At 38.6% G+C, this 15,600-nt stretch overlaps 1 protein-coding gene across 2 annotated transcripts in view; it reads right to left on the minus strand.

Moving 5' to 3' along the window:
- Positions 1–2,309: 2,309 nt before the first annotated feature.
- LOC131246069 (vacuolar sorting protein 3) overlaps positions 2,310–15,600 on the minus strand; it is a 28,938-nt gene continuing 15,647 nt past the window's right edge. Inside the window, exons 9-14 of one of the 2 annotated variants that reach the window (XM_058245930.1) lie at positions 14,015–14,070; positions 13,822–13,890; positions 13,612–13,723; positions 12,842–12,931; positions 8,479–8,649; positions 2,310–2,826 (exon numbers count right to left, since the gene is read on the minus strand). In XM_058245930.1, the coding sequence (XP_058101913.1) occupies positions 2,728–2,826; positions 8,479–8,649; positions 12,842–12,931; positions 13,612–13,723; positions 13,822–13,890; positions 14,015–14,070 (597 nt within the window). In that variant the 3' untranslated portion in view covers positions 2,310–2,727. The remainder of the gene's footprint in view (positions 2,827–8,478; positions 8,650–12,841; positions 12,932–13,611; positions 13,724–13,821; positions 13,891–14,014; positions 14,071–15,600) is intronic. The other variant, XM_058245932.1, reaches the window with a different exon arrangement.

Here is a 15,600-nt window from a genome sequence, read left to right on the forward strand (position 1 = left end):
AAAATTCACAGAATCTGCGTTTCCGCAAACGAATCTACGTAAACCTTCGATGTCATCGAAACACCTTTAATGTCATCGAAGAGACACTAAAAGAGTCCAGCGACTAGACATGAATTTTGCGGAGATTCTCGTTTACTCGACCCGTCTTCGATGTCATTGAACATGTCTTCGATGTCATTGAACACCCTTCGATGTCATTGAAAATTGACAACAATATGTCTAATGACCAACAGATGAAATCTTGAAAACATTCGATGGATTGAGCACCGTTTGATGTCATCGAAGGTGACATTGAACAGTCAGTCGATGGCATCGACAGACTCTGTATTAGACTAGATTTAAGACATCTAATACAACAAGGTCTTGGTATCGATTCCATAACTCAAGTGGTAGACTAAGTGAGAGATACTTCATTTCAACACTGTGGTCTTGGTAACGATTCCCTAGTGGGGGTGGCTAACAGTGAAGTGTGAACTGATAGTGGGTGTACTAACAAGCTAACAAAAAAAGAAAACAAAGCAACTCCTCAGGCCTCAGCAAAGGGAGGCACTAGTCGGAGAGAGTTCAGAGGGAAGGAAGAGAGAGGTCTAGAGAGGGAGCAAAACAAAGAGAGACAACAAAAAGATTTAGAGAGAGAGAGTTCACAAGGGGAGAGAACAAAAGTGGCCAAGGGGTTTGGTAGGAAGAAGGTTATGCCTGACACTACTTAGATGGCAACCAACGTTCATTAGATCTAAAGCAGCACATGTCCAACCCCCTAGCCTCTTTAAAATACTCCTCTCACCACACTCCCCCTGATTGTCAATGTTAAAGCCGAAGAAGATACTGAAGTCTATGATTAAAGTTAGAATTCAGGATGTCCAGATTATCATTCTTTTTTTTTTACCCAAAAAAAAATGGTGTCTGCTTTTCCTTTTTTCCTCTCATATCTCATAATCAAACCGTATTCCACTCTGTGCATTTCCTACACACTTAGCACATCCACATTCACACCCACTCATGCTTTTATTATGTTTTCATTTCTTTTGTATTTTGCCTACTCGGGCCCTAAAAAGCCTACAAAGTATAGATCGTGCATTAAATGGATGAAAAATGGTGTCTTACCCAAACTTTACGGCCGTAAACCAACCATAGGAGTTACTTGAGTTGGAGAATCTTCTGATTCCCTGACTGTTAAGCAATTCTACAGTTTCTAGCAGACCATAAATTCCAAGCTTCTTTTGGCTAATGGCAGCTCCAAGTCAAAACGCACATTTTATCCTTGAGTCAACCCCATATTTCAATCAAATCAAAGCCAGAGCCTATAGACAGAAAAAGCCAACAAAAGTGTGGGCATCATTCCACAGTGTGACTTCGGGTGGGACGGCATTCACACTCTAATATTTTGAAAATATCAAAAATAAAAATGAACAATTGGTGGTTTTCAGTCAAGGCCCATCTGGACATGAAAATAGACCTAATGGTCCCAACCGTTGATCATGGATTAGTGATGCCTAAACAGTCGCCAAGATTAGAAGACACAGACCCTTGGATTGGAGGCCAATGATAGAAAGTTGTCAAGGAGAAGACGCACCTATGCTGCTAAAACAATAGTTAGGAATCATCCGATCATGTTATCTGTTGAGGCATTCCATTCACGGTTAGGTCATATCATACGATTGTCAGGATCATTGAAAATGGGCTTCACTTGAACAAAATAGATGTATCCGGACACTATAATTCCTCATCCAACAAATCTTCTTCTTCTTCTTCTTCTTTTTTTTCTTTAGGGTAATAAACCACAGAAATCTTTCCCCATCATCCCTGCCAACATGCCACTTGTGTAGGACATTTCATAAAGATAGCCTGGAGGGAAAAATCAGGCAGGTACACTCACTGGCGAGCTCCACTGTCAAAATCAAGGGACAGTCAATGGCCTGACTCAACCCACAAGTGGTGGCCCACTGAATGAGTAGATCAACCTGATTTCCTGGAACGTGATCTTTTGGTGCCCACCCATCTTTTGCATGACTCGGGATGTGCTATACACCTACACCAACTAACGGCACATTGGCAGGAAAGAGGAGGTTGTACATGAAAGTTCATGATTGTATTCTGTAAAGATTGCAACATGTTTCCTAAAACCAGATAAAATGGCAACATTTTTCCAAAGTACATCCCTTTAAAACTCCAAAACTTGAGAATCTCCTTAGTATGGCATCGGGATATTGATTAGAGAAGCAGTGAGAAGTCTACTAGAATGAGTTCGATTGCTTGATTTTCAAAGCTATGTAGCTGAAACAGTAATAATCAGTCTAAAATCCATACACTGCCAAAAACAAGTATAATGTCACATATACATTCGACATCATCATTTGATTGCCAAAAATCACATTATTCTCAATGCAAGAAGATCATCTACTCATTGAAATAATTCTACAGCATTCGTAAACCTGAAATGCCAATCTGAACTTGCATATTCTACAGAGCCGAGGACTATCCCTTCCACAATTCTACTGAAGTATAAACGACACCCACGGGATGTACAAATGCTTTTTAGAGCTTTTACATTTATATATTAAAATAATAATAATAATAAATAAATAAAGGACCTCAACCCAAATGCTGACGTTACCTTTCCAGGGGGTGGCGTTGGTTGTTTCTTCTCACAAGGATTTCAGGCATCCCAACGTCAAGACGAAATCCCACCGGAGGTACCTCAATATGAAATAATCTTACATAAATGACTCAAGTTTGTCTGTTGACGAGCCAACCTGGCTTGAATATGATATCTCTCTTGAAATCACGTCCACTGACAGATGTCGACTCGCCTAGGCGACGGAAACACTGAAAAAGGAAAAGATTGCCTTAGGCAAGCTGCCTTCAAGTTGGAAGAATTGTGGAGAATGCTCAAGCATATAGCTCATCTTGGAAATGGGTCTTTTTAATTCCATGTTCAACTCATTGAGTTAAGAGCAATGCTAAGTGCATATGCACAATAAAGCTCATGTACACGTCATATGTGTGCCAGCATGGTGCATAGGCGCAAGATCCAATCCATCCATCAGGTTGGTCTGACCTTCCACAGTTTTCCAAAAATAAATGTGTTCCACTGAATGTGTGGGCACCAATATTGGAAACAAGTGAATAGGTTAGAAAACTTCAGGCAAGTTTTATCAGATCGGTGCATTTTTATTTTTTTGGAAACTGTGGCCCACATGACCATTGGAACAACCTGATTCTTGGGCTAGGGCATTGATATCGTGCTGCTGTTCTATGGTTGGGTTGGATCTCAGATCTATCACTCCATGCTGGCACATGTGTGGCATGTACATGAGCTTTATTGCACACACATGTGGGCTTAAACAAAGCTCTTGAGTTAAATACACCGAGTTTCAAGATCATTCGAGTTTTTAAAAATCAATCAAAGATTATGGGCATAGAGGACTCTCACATACTAGCAAGCACCACACTAGTTGTAAGTTCTATATGCATGTGGATGCGCATCCATGGTGTATAGACATGTCAATCTGAATCTATTCATTTGTTTTCTATCTTATGATAATGTATCTAGGTATTTCTTTGTTGGAATGCATACATTTGCCTCTCTATTCTGATGGGTGGATTGGATCTCGGATCTATTGTTCCACGTGTGGTGTGTATATGAGCTTTATTGCACACCGTTTGGGCTTAGCAAAGCTCTTGAGTCAAATACACTTGAGTTTCAAGACGATCCATTGAATTTTTAAGAATCAATCGAAGATCCCCCATATGCGTGCAAGCATCCCACTGGTTATAAGTCCCACATTCAGGTGGATGTACATCCGTGGTGTGTGCACACATGTTAATCAGAATGTATTCTTTGTTTTCTATCGCTGCTTTTGTAATCTTAAGGGTTCCTAGTAAGGGGGTAGTCAGGTGATTTCGTTTGTAAAGGAGTGGACTCCCTGGTTTCCTCCTTGGGCGGGGTTGATGGGGCCGCGCCCCTTGTATCTTCTTTAGTAGTCCTAGGTTTTTTCCTTCATTTCCTTTTCCTTGTGTTTGAATAGTTCGAGTTTTAGTTTTTTTCTTTTTCTTTTTCTTTTTTTTTTCTTTTTCTTTTCTTTATTCTATTTTGTTTTTCTATTTCCTTTTGGCTTTTGCCTTCAACAAAATCATCATATTTCAAACAAAAAAAAAATTGTTGGCGTCTGTTTATTTGTGATGCATGTGCACATTATCTGCCTATAATGTATGCATTGTGCACAAATATATTTGCATATCTACACTGTATAAGCAAGAAACATAGATTTGACAAGGACAGGAAAACTATTTCTTTATGTTTTTTTTTTTTCCTTCTTTTGTTTTCATTTGCATTGTGAGCAGCCTTGGAGTAATCCTTAATCTACTAATGATATACAAAAGAAAAAGAAAAATGTCTCAACTTGAAATCGGTCCTCATTTCCAGGTTCAATTCAAGCAAGTTTAAGGAAAACTTGTTCATTCTGTTTAAAAAAACAAAGGGAAATGGGCTGCAGCATGAAGCAACCATGTTGACTCAACCAAGGTCTGATTCTACCAATAAGTTTCTTAAATGAGAATTTTTTACATTAGTACCTTTGTGATTGGGTTTTTGCATTCTGGTACCTAATTAAACCAACTTGGCGATAAGGTACCTCACTAGCTCTTCCCAGTACCTTCCATTAGATTTCTCTAAAGTCCATTAGTATATGTGATTGTATTTTAGTGAAGGAAAAAAAAAAAAAAAAAAACTGCTGCATAAAATGGCTTCAGGGCTGACCATCCATTAAATAATTAATCAACTAGTCATAGCATCCTTCCAGGAACGGCTGTTCTTTTTATAAACCATCTGAAGTGGGTCCCACTCTAAGAGCATATGGATATAAGGAACCAGAAACTCAAATGTCATAGGAGTCGATAGATGCTTTTGTAGGGATTGGGATATCTGAAGTGAAAGAAGCTTTTATAAAGATGAAAACAAGAAAGAGGTTTACAAGTGTATGGGAGATACCGGGTTATTTTGATTGACAAAGTTGTTCAAAAAGATTGTAAAATTGAAGAAAATGCTGGATGAATGGAGAAGTACAGTGGTACCTTTTTTAATTATAAGAACAAAGAAGATGTACAAAATTGCACTAACTATCAAGGGATTAAACTTATGAGCCATACGATGAAACTTTGGGGGGAAAAAGTGATTGAGCAGAGACTAACACATGAGACAATTGCATCAAAAAATCAGCTTCGTTTCGCACTAGAGCGGTCTACCACTAAAGCTATTTTCCTACTTTGGGAAAAGAGTGATTGAGCAAAGACTGACACATGAGATGATTGTATAAAAAAAATCTGCGTCATTTCGTGCCAGAGAGGTTTACCACTGAAGCTATTTTCCTACTTGGACAATTGATGGAGAAATATAAGAAAATGATATTGCCCATAAAATTTAAGCAGGGTGAATGAAATGGAGATGTGTCTCTAGCAAGGTATTTCATACGGTAACAGTGGCCGTTACCTTTACGATATGAGTTGCAACGGTTGTTACGGCCCCTGTAACGGCCGTGACAGTCTCCTTTTTTATTGAAAAAACCAAAAAACTTGTATCTGCCTTGTAACATTGAAAATAAAATATGTTTGAAGAACCTGTTTCTGCCCCTTAATGGACCATTACAGGGTTGTTATGGCCTTTACATGGGGCATAAGGAGCCATTAATGGCGGTTACGGGTCATTTTTTTCCCATAATGTCCATTACGGCCGTTACAACCCCATAACATGTAATGGTTGCCATTGTTACCTTAAAGTAGCGGCCTTTACGGCACGCCATGGTCTCTGGAGTTTTATGCAATTGTCGTGTACCACTCAAACTGAAAGGGAAATTTTATAGGATAGTTATAAGACCAACCATGCCTTATGGGACAAAATGTTGGTGTGCTCACAAGATGTGCAGCTGAAATGAAGGTGTTTGAGATGGATGAGTGGCAAAGCAAGAAAGTATAGAATTAGAAATTAATGCATTTGAGAGAATCTAAGAGTAGCACCAATAAGTAATAAGAAGAGGGAAAGTACACTTGGATGGTTTTATCATGTGCAATGGAGACCAAACTATGCCAGTTAGAAGTAGTGAATTGGTACAACTCGAAGGCTCTAAAAGGGCAAGGGAAAGGCCCAAAAGGACATTCATTGAGGTAGGCTGAAAAGACGATGACGTAAGGTTTAACTAAAGTTATGGGCCTTCATAGAGTAGAATGGCAGAAAAGAATTATGCAGCAATCCCAATTAGTAGGGCCAAGAATTAGATGAGGATGATGTTCTGAAGTGGGTCCCCCTACTTGAACGGTAGAATTTGAGCCATATATTGCGACTTGTATCATTTTCCTTTGTACTATGACCAACACATTCTGCTAGAGTGTCAAAGCCTTAGTCATGGTCATTTTTTTAGTCCACATGCCTGTAGAAGGAAGCTATTTTACAGCACACGTGCCATCGTGGAAACATGGGTATGAGATCCAATCCATTCACCGGAGGTTACCACCACGTAAATGCTTAGCCCAAGAATCAGTTTTGTTGAATAGTTAGGTGCACACAATTTTTTAAGGAAATTGGAAAGAAAAAAAAAACAAAAACAAAAACACTGGCTGAAATTCTCACCCAACCAACTGTTTCTAAAACAGTGGCCCACCTGCTGGGTGTACTGGATCTTCACTTGAATGAGAACATCTACATAGATCCACTTTGATAGGGCGCATGTTATCCATGATAGCACATCTATAAGCATGTAGATGGTGCCCTATCAACGTACACATTCTTAGCAGAACTTTGATACTCTGGCACAGTGGTACACCATGATGGGATGATGCACAGGCATTTAGAACATACTCAGAAATTGTACATGTGGCATACAAATATTCAACTAAACTGTCCAAATTATGGGTTCCAGTTTAGTTGTATCATGAACAAAAAGTTATGCTTCTTTTTTATTATCTATCAGATTGGTGGACATTATCCGACAGTTTAAAATGAAAATATACAATGGTTCTATTTGAACATGGAAGTGTTCATGAATCAGAGGCTATGATTTTTAACAAATATGATTTTGGATCCGAGACTTGGTGGATTCCACAATCCAGTTGGTTCAACTTGAGTTGATGTATGCCATATGCACAACTTTTCCATTCCAGCGTATTAAGCATGATCCATACAGGAGTGCCCAACTCCCAGTGATACAGACCATTCATCTTGTGTGCTCCACCATAGATGACTGATGGACCCAAAAATGCACTCATTGAACAATTACAGTCATCCAGTTGGACTTTGTCTATTGCATATGGGCCATTGGCTTCTTTTTTTTTTTTTCCTTCTTTACCTTCCATTCACATGCCGGTTGTTGGATGGCCATGGTTCCAACTCTTTGCAACTTCTGCCCATCCATGGTGGAGCCAGTAAATGAACAAACCGGATTGCAGGCCACCTGTATCGAATGCTCATCCAAATGCAAACACAAATAATCTAGACTGGATTGTAATTGTATACATGTCCATATCACTTGTTCATGTGCTTGGCTTATCTTTTTTCATTACTATATACTAGTGGTTTGGAGTGACTTTGGACCACTCAATTATAGGTAGTTGGATTGGCGATCCTCCTCACAAATAGGACACAGTCATACGGACAATCCAAATTATGGGAAACATTGTGAATAGGGCATATCTCTAAATCGCGTTGATCAAGCAATCCTAATCATTGGTCTGTTGGGTCTAGCTGTAGATGGACGATGCCCAACAAGTCCTCCCACATTGGGGAATCCCAGCAGGTGAATGTGTACCGTTATTGTATCTCTTCTTATCAGATGCAAACGCAAAACCATCCATCCACAGTGAAGCACAAAAATCAACTGGTCTGCATGAACGAACAATGGGCCCCACTTGTCTGAAATGAAAATCGGTGTATATCATGCAAAATCATAGGTCAAGCCTTGAATGCAACTATGGGGTCCCTCAACAAAGATGGGCCACAATGGTCTGGCATAAGTTCTCTCGTTTCTTACACTGATAGTGATGAGCCAAGGAGATCAACTGTCAGGCCAAGCCAAGCTAAGCCAAGCCACTTAAAGGGTATGTTCATCATTTACTAAAAACAGACAAACTAACAGGCATTGGAGATCTTTAACAGAGGGTACTGGGATACAATTAAAAAAAAACTTGAATTAGCAAGGTATGTTATCGCAAAGTCAATTTAGTTAGTTTTTTTTTTTTTGCTGCCTTTGGGCCTCTTAATAAATAGCATAATAAAAAGTCAATTTAGTTAGGTACTTGAATGCAAATACCCAATAATGCCAATAATGAAGGTAGTGATATATAAAAGTCCCTTCTAAAAAATGCAGTTTGCATATCGATGATATGGTTATCCTCGGAAGACATCCATCTCATCCAAGGAGGATGATATTTTTTATTTTATTTTTAATCTAATGGCTGCTTATTTTTTATATGAGATGAAATGTTACGAACCTTGTAACAGACAACGGAATCATCCGGATACATGGCGAACAGTTTGGTACCGAGGCGGGCATGGCAAGAATCACAGAGGCTCTCATCATTGATCTGCACATTCCTCGATCTCTCCTCTAATCTCGCTAAATTCGCTTCTACATTTATCGCACGCGAGATATTATGCACAATCTACCAAAGCAAAGAAGATTGAGGTGCCCATTCAACATTCATGTGGTAAGCATTTAGAAATACAAACATCAAAATTATTTACAATGCATAAAGAATATGAAGGAATTGGAGAAGTGGTGCATTTCCAACATCTACTACACGGATGAAGAAGTTATGCAACTTCCCGCAGCTAAGAGAAAAAAAAATGGTTTACTGGCTGACACAGCTCTTCTGGCTAAAGAGGTTAAAAGTAAATAGCGCATGAAAGATCACTTCAAGGATTCATCTTGAAAAGACAAGGGGCAAAGCTTATCAATGTGATCTATGTAAGTACTACTTGAAGAATAGTTTACACCTAAAAATTGCTACACTAAGAAAATGCTATGTAACACTATTATAGTGGTTCGAAAGAAGGAAAGAAAATCATAAAAGTTCACTCTAAGAAATCATCTATAGTCAGAGAAATCAAAGAGATGGATAAAGCAAACTTGATCATCTACAAAAACCTTGCTCAACCCTATGATCGGAGATAGAGCATGGATATGAGATAGAAACAACATATGTAAATATTTACACGAAATTGAAGTATTGAACATATTACAGTATGGATAACCATAGATTGCCTATTTTGACGTATTTGGGTACATGGGCTCAAACTAGTCCACTTCACTGAAAGGAATTGTCATATGATACTGTAGACACGAGGATAAGCCAATCTTTGAGCTTCGATTTGACTTCAATAAATTATCTCCTCTTGACTTTGAAATCATTGAAAATCCAAACAGGTTAAACAGGAAGCATACTCGGAACATCCCAGAGACAACCAAGGGACTTGATCGGCTAGTGCCAAATCTAGTAACGATTCGATCACGGCCGTGCATCCGAACTCCAGAACCTCGGAAATTCTCTGTACATAGCAATGGATGTGCAAAAAAAGAAAAAAAAGAAAAAAAAAGAGAGGATAAAATGAACTCTCTCTACCCTTGGATCATTCTCTGTACTACTTAGTCTTCCCAGATAATGTTGTGTTGAGGCGTGAAAGGTCACATCTTTAAGATTGTGGAAAGTATGGTCGTTCTCGTACACAAAGTAGCCAATGTTATTGAAAGCAAATTTTGACCGATCACTATGATTTATGGTTCATTAGAAAGGTAATCAAATGATCTTCCTAATGAACTTAAGTTTTCACCAATCCGGTTTATTATGAGGAAGACCGTCCGTTTAACAAAACCACGCATTGCCAAGCGGCCAAGGCCATCAAAGCTCCGATTGCACTTTATACTAGTCAAACGGGATCCGTTTAAAGTGATTTTAGTTCCATTGAAAAGCTTATTAGGTGATATTTCCAATAAGCCTAAAATCGTCGAAAATGGACAATTGGTCAAATTGCATACAACTGATTTCATATACTAAACAGTCATACTTTCGACAGGTCAAACGGGGTTCAATCGAAGTGATTCTAGTCTAGTTAGAAAGCTTATTGGATTATCTTTCCAAAGAGATTAAGATTACCGAAAATGAATGGACAACGAATGATATACAAGCATTTAAACATTGTGTAGAAAAATATAAAAACTAATAATGACATTTCACATATATAAAATAAAAAGTAATCATTACTTTTATAAATAAATATATAAAAAAGTCATCATTACCTTTAATTTTTATATATTATATATTAAAATATTTACTTTATATCATACGTACGATATATATATATATATATATATATATATATATATATATATATATATATATATATATATATATATATATAGGAAAAGCTGGTTCTTTGCCGTTGAGCTGATGAACCGTCCCATAAGGTCGAGCCGTGTGGGCCCCACCGTGATGCGTTTCGAACATCTACCCCATCAGTTAGATGCACCATTCCATCGTGGGCCTAGGTCTCAAAAATCAAGTCAATCCGTGGCTTGTGTGGGCCACACCACATACAGAAGTGGGGAGGGGCCGTGCACCATTAAAACATTCATAATCATTTTTTGGGCCCATCGAGATGTGGTTTGCAAATCCAGCCTATCCATTATGTGTGTCCAACTTGGATGAGGGTTCAGCCAAGTTTCAGCAGCATTCAAAACTCAGGTGGGCCCTACCAAGTGCTTTTATATGTTTTTGGCATGTCTTCACATGATTTTAGATGGTACGGCCCACTTGAGTTCCGTATACGGCTGATTTTTGGGATATCCCATAATTTAGAGGGGACCATCAAATGCACGGTGGGGCCCACACAGCTCGACCTCACGGGAGCTTATTGTGAGGTCGAGCGCATAGTACCTTTCCCTATATATATATGGAAAAGGTTCTATGTGGTTGAAGTCATGGGAGCTTCCCATGAAGTCGAGCTGTGTGGGCCCCACCATGATGTATGTCAAACATCAACACCATGCATCTGATGGGTCCCTTTTAAAATATGGGATATCCCAAAAATCAGCCATATACGGAACTCAGGTGGGCCATACCATCTAAAATCATGTAAAGACATCCTTAAAACATATAAAAGCACTTTGTGGGGCCCACCTGAAATTTGGATGCGTTTGAAACTTGGTCTGACCCCTCATGCAAGTGGGACATACATAATGGATGGGCTGGATTTGTGAACCACATCTCAGTGGGCCCAACAAATGATTATGAATGTTTTAATGGAGGGTAACCCCTCTCAACTTTTGTATGTGGTGTGGACCACACAAGTCAAGTATTGACTTGATTTTTAAGCCCTAGGCCCACCATGGAATGGTGCATCTGACTGATGGGGTAGATGTTCGACATGCATCATGGTGGGGCCCACATAGCTCAACCTCATGGGAAGTTCCCATGAACTCAACCATATAGAACCTTTTCCCACACACACACACACATATATATGAAATGTCATGATTAAGTTTTGTCTTTTCTACAAACTGTTTAAATGCTTATATCTTGTTCGTTGTCCGTCCGTTCTCGGTAATCTTAATCTCGTTGGAAAAATAATCCGATAAGCTTCCTAACAACACTAGATTCACTTCAATCGGATCTCTTTTGACCTGTCGAAAGTACGACCGTTCGGTATATGAAATCAATTGTCTGCAATTTGACCGATTGTCCGATTTTGATGATCTTAGGCTCATTGGAAATGTCGCCTGATAAGCTTTTCAATGGAAATGAAATCACTTTGGATCCCGTTTGACTAGTCTAGAGTGCAGCTAGAGTTTTTACGGCTTTGGCGGCTCAGCAATGCGTGGTTTTGGTAAACGGACCGATCTTTCTCATCATAAACCGGATTGGAGGAAACTTAAGTTCGTTAGGAAGATCATTTGACCACTTTTCCAATGACTCATAAATTATCTTGATTAGTCAAAATTTGCTTTCAATAACCGTACTTTCCTCAATCTTGAAGATGTGACCTTTCACGCCTCTACACAACATTATTTGAGAAGACTCAGTAATACAGAGAGTGATCTTTGGGTAGAGAGAGTTTATTTTATCCTTTTTTTTTTCACACATCAGTTGCTACGTATAAAGAGTTCTCGGGGTTCTGAAGTTCGGATGCACAGTCGTGACCGAATCATTACTGGATTTGGCACTAGCCGATAAGGTCCATTGGTTGTCCCCAGAACGTGCTGAGTATGCTTCCCGTTCGATCCGTTTGGATTTTCAATGATTTCTAAGTCAGTAGGAGATAATTTATTGAAGTCAAGCTGAAGCTCAAAGAGTGGCTTATCCTCATTTTAGGTGGGGTGTCTACAGATACTAGCCTTTAGTTCAAATGAAACAGACAAAATCATATAAGTTCACTCGTGAAATCACCTCTAATCAAAGGCACATGGGCAACACAAATTATATGAGCATGGCACCGACATAAATATTGCTCAATGTCTAACTATTGCAACCCCAGGTCAGCAGGTCAGATAGTATAAGTCATTAGGAATGAAAATGGCTTTGTAGAGTTAGCTTTCTTGGGCCCTAGTGGTATAAAAGAATCAAATGAAGCTTTAGCACAACCACTCTTAAACAGGTTAAGGATATCCTGCTAAAACATGATAGATCAACTCATTGTTTATCCAAAAGGATGTGGGCGGAGGTAGAAAATATTTGATGACCTATGATTTAACTGAGTGGAATGGCTGAATAGGATTCATGTAGCTGACTCCAATTAGTTGGAATAAATCTTAGATGGTGATCATGATGATGATAACGATGATGATTCTTCAAAATTTACCTGTCCGTGGCGATGATGATGCACACGAGCTCTTAACATTCTTAACAACGTATCTGAGGCAAGTTGTAGAGGCATATCAGGGGACAACGTCTGCAAAATCAAAATTAGAATTTATTAGCAATAAATTGTGAAATTGAAACCATAACTATAACAACAAAATGTTGATTCAGCTCTTTTAAAAATAATCTCGCATCCCCACCTAACCACATGGACACAAGTTAGTTGTGTTACTTCTTATTTGTTTACAAATCTCCAGAAAAAAAAAAAAAAAAGGCCAAAGTGTCCAGATTTTACATATGGAAGGAACTAGTTTTCTGATTTCTGTTACATGTGGAATGAAGTATTAGCAGCTCCGTGTAGGATACAATCAATAGACTTTTTAGCTATTTTTGACAACAGAATCTCTTAATATCGGGCCTGAGTGTCCAAATATACAAAGAAGAGAAAGTTCTCCCTTAACAATAGCTATAGGTGAGATGCAGTATTTGTATACAACATGTGTGACACCATAGGTTGCAAACTTTTCCATGTGCTTCTGGACATAAATAATCTCTTACAATCAGGTCCAACTACACAGGTTATAACAAAGGAATTTGGTTCCCAGATTTATCCTACACATAGGATGCAGTAATTGGCCTCATTGGGTTATCAGAAAACATGTCCATTCCTGATTCCATGTGCATGATTTGCTTGTTCATGGAGGCAAACTTGTCTTTTCATGCGTGTGCATGCATATTTCTCTTGTGGTAGCAGAAAACGGCGAATGATACCTCTAGCACTTGAAGAGGATCCAAAGATTCTCCGTGTTTGTGAAGCAGGCGAACTGCAGCCTTAAACATGGGCTCCTTCCCATCTTGTGGATCCAAATACATATCAAGCAACCTGAGGTATTAACCAGATCAACAATTATACTAAATGGAATCCAAATCTATGGGAGTCACAAAAGAACTTCACAAACAGGAAAATGAGAAGAAACTTACTGCATATATGCATCTTGTCTACCAATCTCTACACAGTATTGCTCTGCTGCATCACTGTCCTCCAGCTTCCTTCAAGCCCACAGAAAAGAGGAGATATAAAAACGCACCGAGTCGATTCCAAATTTAAAAACTTGGGAACATTTTTTAGATAGCAGGTACGGTTTCCTATTTTTATAGTTTAATTGAAACTTACAAGGCTAAAATCTGGAGCACCGATGTTTCTTGTCCCAGCTTCCTGTACAGGATTGCCTGTCATAGAAAGCAAAGGAGACAACGACATTATAAATCCCAGAGAGGGAAATGAATGATGATAGGTAACAACACAATGAATTTAAGAAAAAGGTTTGTAGCTACAGGATCCTTTTCTTCTTCTTCTTTTTTTTCGAAAGGTAGCTACAGGATCCATTGCTGCAGAATAACTGAACACACACCAATAACATGAATGCAGTAACCAGAAAATCTTGTCACTTAAGGCGGGATTTTAGCTTTAATAAGTGGATTATGTATTGAACTTGAAAATGAGAAAAAGGCTTTGTAGCTACAGGACAGAAAATCTTGTCACTTCTGGCAGGATTTTAGCTTTAATACATGGAGCATGGATTGAACTTGAAACTGATGAGATAAAAAAATAATAATAATAAAGGAAGAGGGGCAAGATGTCGATGGTGTCAGGTATGTCCATTTATGCAAGGAAGATGAACTTCCATTAAATGGCAAGAAAGTCCCGGTCAAACAAAAAATGTTTTGTAGACTGTGCACAAAAGATGACGCAGCACTGGTGTTTTTTCCCCTTTTTACACACTTTTTTTTTTTGGAGAAGTACAACGATTCAGCACCATTGTGAGGAAGGAAAAACTTTTTTTTCCTTTTTCTTTTGGTATACAACTAAATATGTACTTCAATTTATCTAGAAACTTCTTTCTATATGTTTTATGAACTAATGTCTATGTAAAATTAAACCTATTGACATCATCAGATAATCATAGAGCCTTGTGGCATATTGGGATTTTCAAGGTTTCCATTCTAGCAACTCATGTCTGCACCCTGATGCACATGTCCCCATTGAACACCAACATGTGTGCTGGTGTCTTGAGTTAAAGTCACAATAATACACCATAAGACAACAGGTACACCATTGACTACATGTAAAAATGAAATTTATATGTACTTTAATGAATCTGTATCAAATGACACTCTGAACTGTGTGGCTTAGGAACTTCCGTGCAGAATATAATTTCATATACATTTTCAAGTTCGGATTCATGTTGGAAATTATGGCATAAGTTTGATGCCAGCTGTCAACAAGATGCAACTCTCTATCTGGGCCGGGGACCAGCAACAAGACCATAAAACTCCCACATGCGCAATGTAATAAGACTATTACATGGTTAATTACAATCAAGTGCTACCTAATATTCTATCCATCGGTTGACTACAATCAACAAGTTCATTACAACCAACGAGTTAAGTCAATTGCATATTGAGTGGGAATGAGGAATTAATTAAGATTGCTGACCAAGAAGTTTCCCAAAATGACCACTCTCCGTATCTTGCGTCAATCATTCATGAGAGTGGAGAGCCTAAGAAGGATGTTGCCCATAGAATTCAAGCAGGTTTGAAGAAATGGAGATGTGCCTCTAGAGGTTTATGTGATCGCTGTATATCACTCAAACTGAAAGGGAAATTTTATAGGATGGCTAATAAGACCAGCCGTGCTGAAATGAACAGTTAAGGAACAACATGTTGAGCAAGACAAGGAACAACATGTTCATAGGATGT

The sequence above is a fragment of the Magnolia sinica genome, chromosome 5 (genome assembly GCF_029962835.1).
Source record: "Magnolia sinica isolate HGM2019 chromosome 5, MsV1, whole genome shotgun sequence".
NCBI classification, from domain to species: domain Eukaryota; kingdom Viridiplantae; phylum Streptophyta; class Magnoliopsida; order Magnoliales; family Magnoliaceae; genus Magnolia; species Magnolia sinica.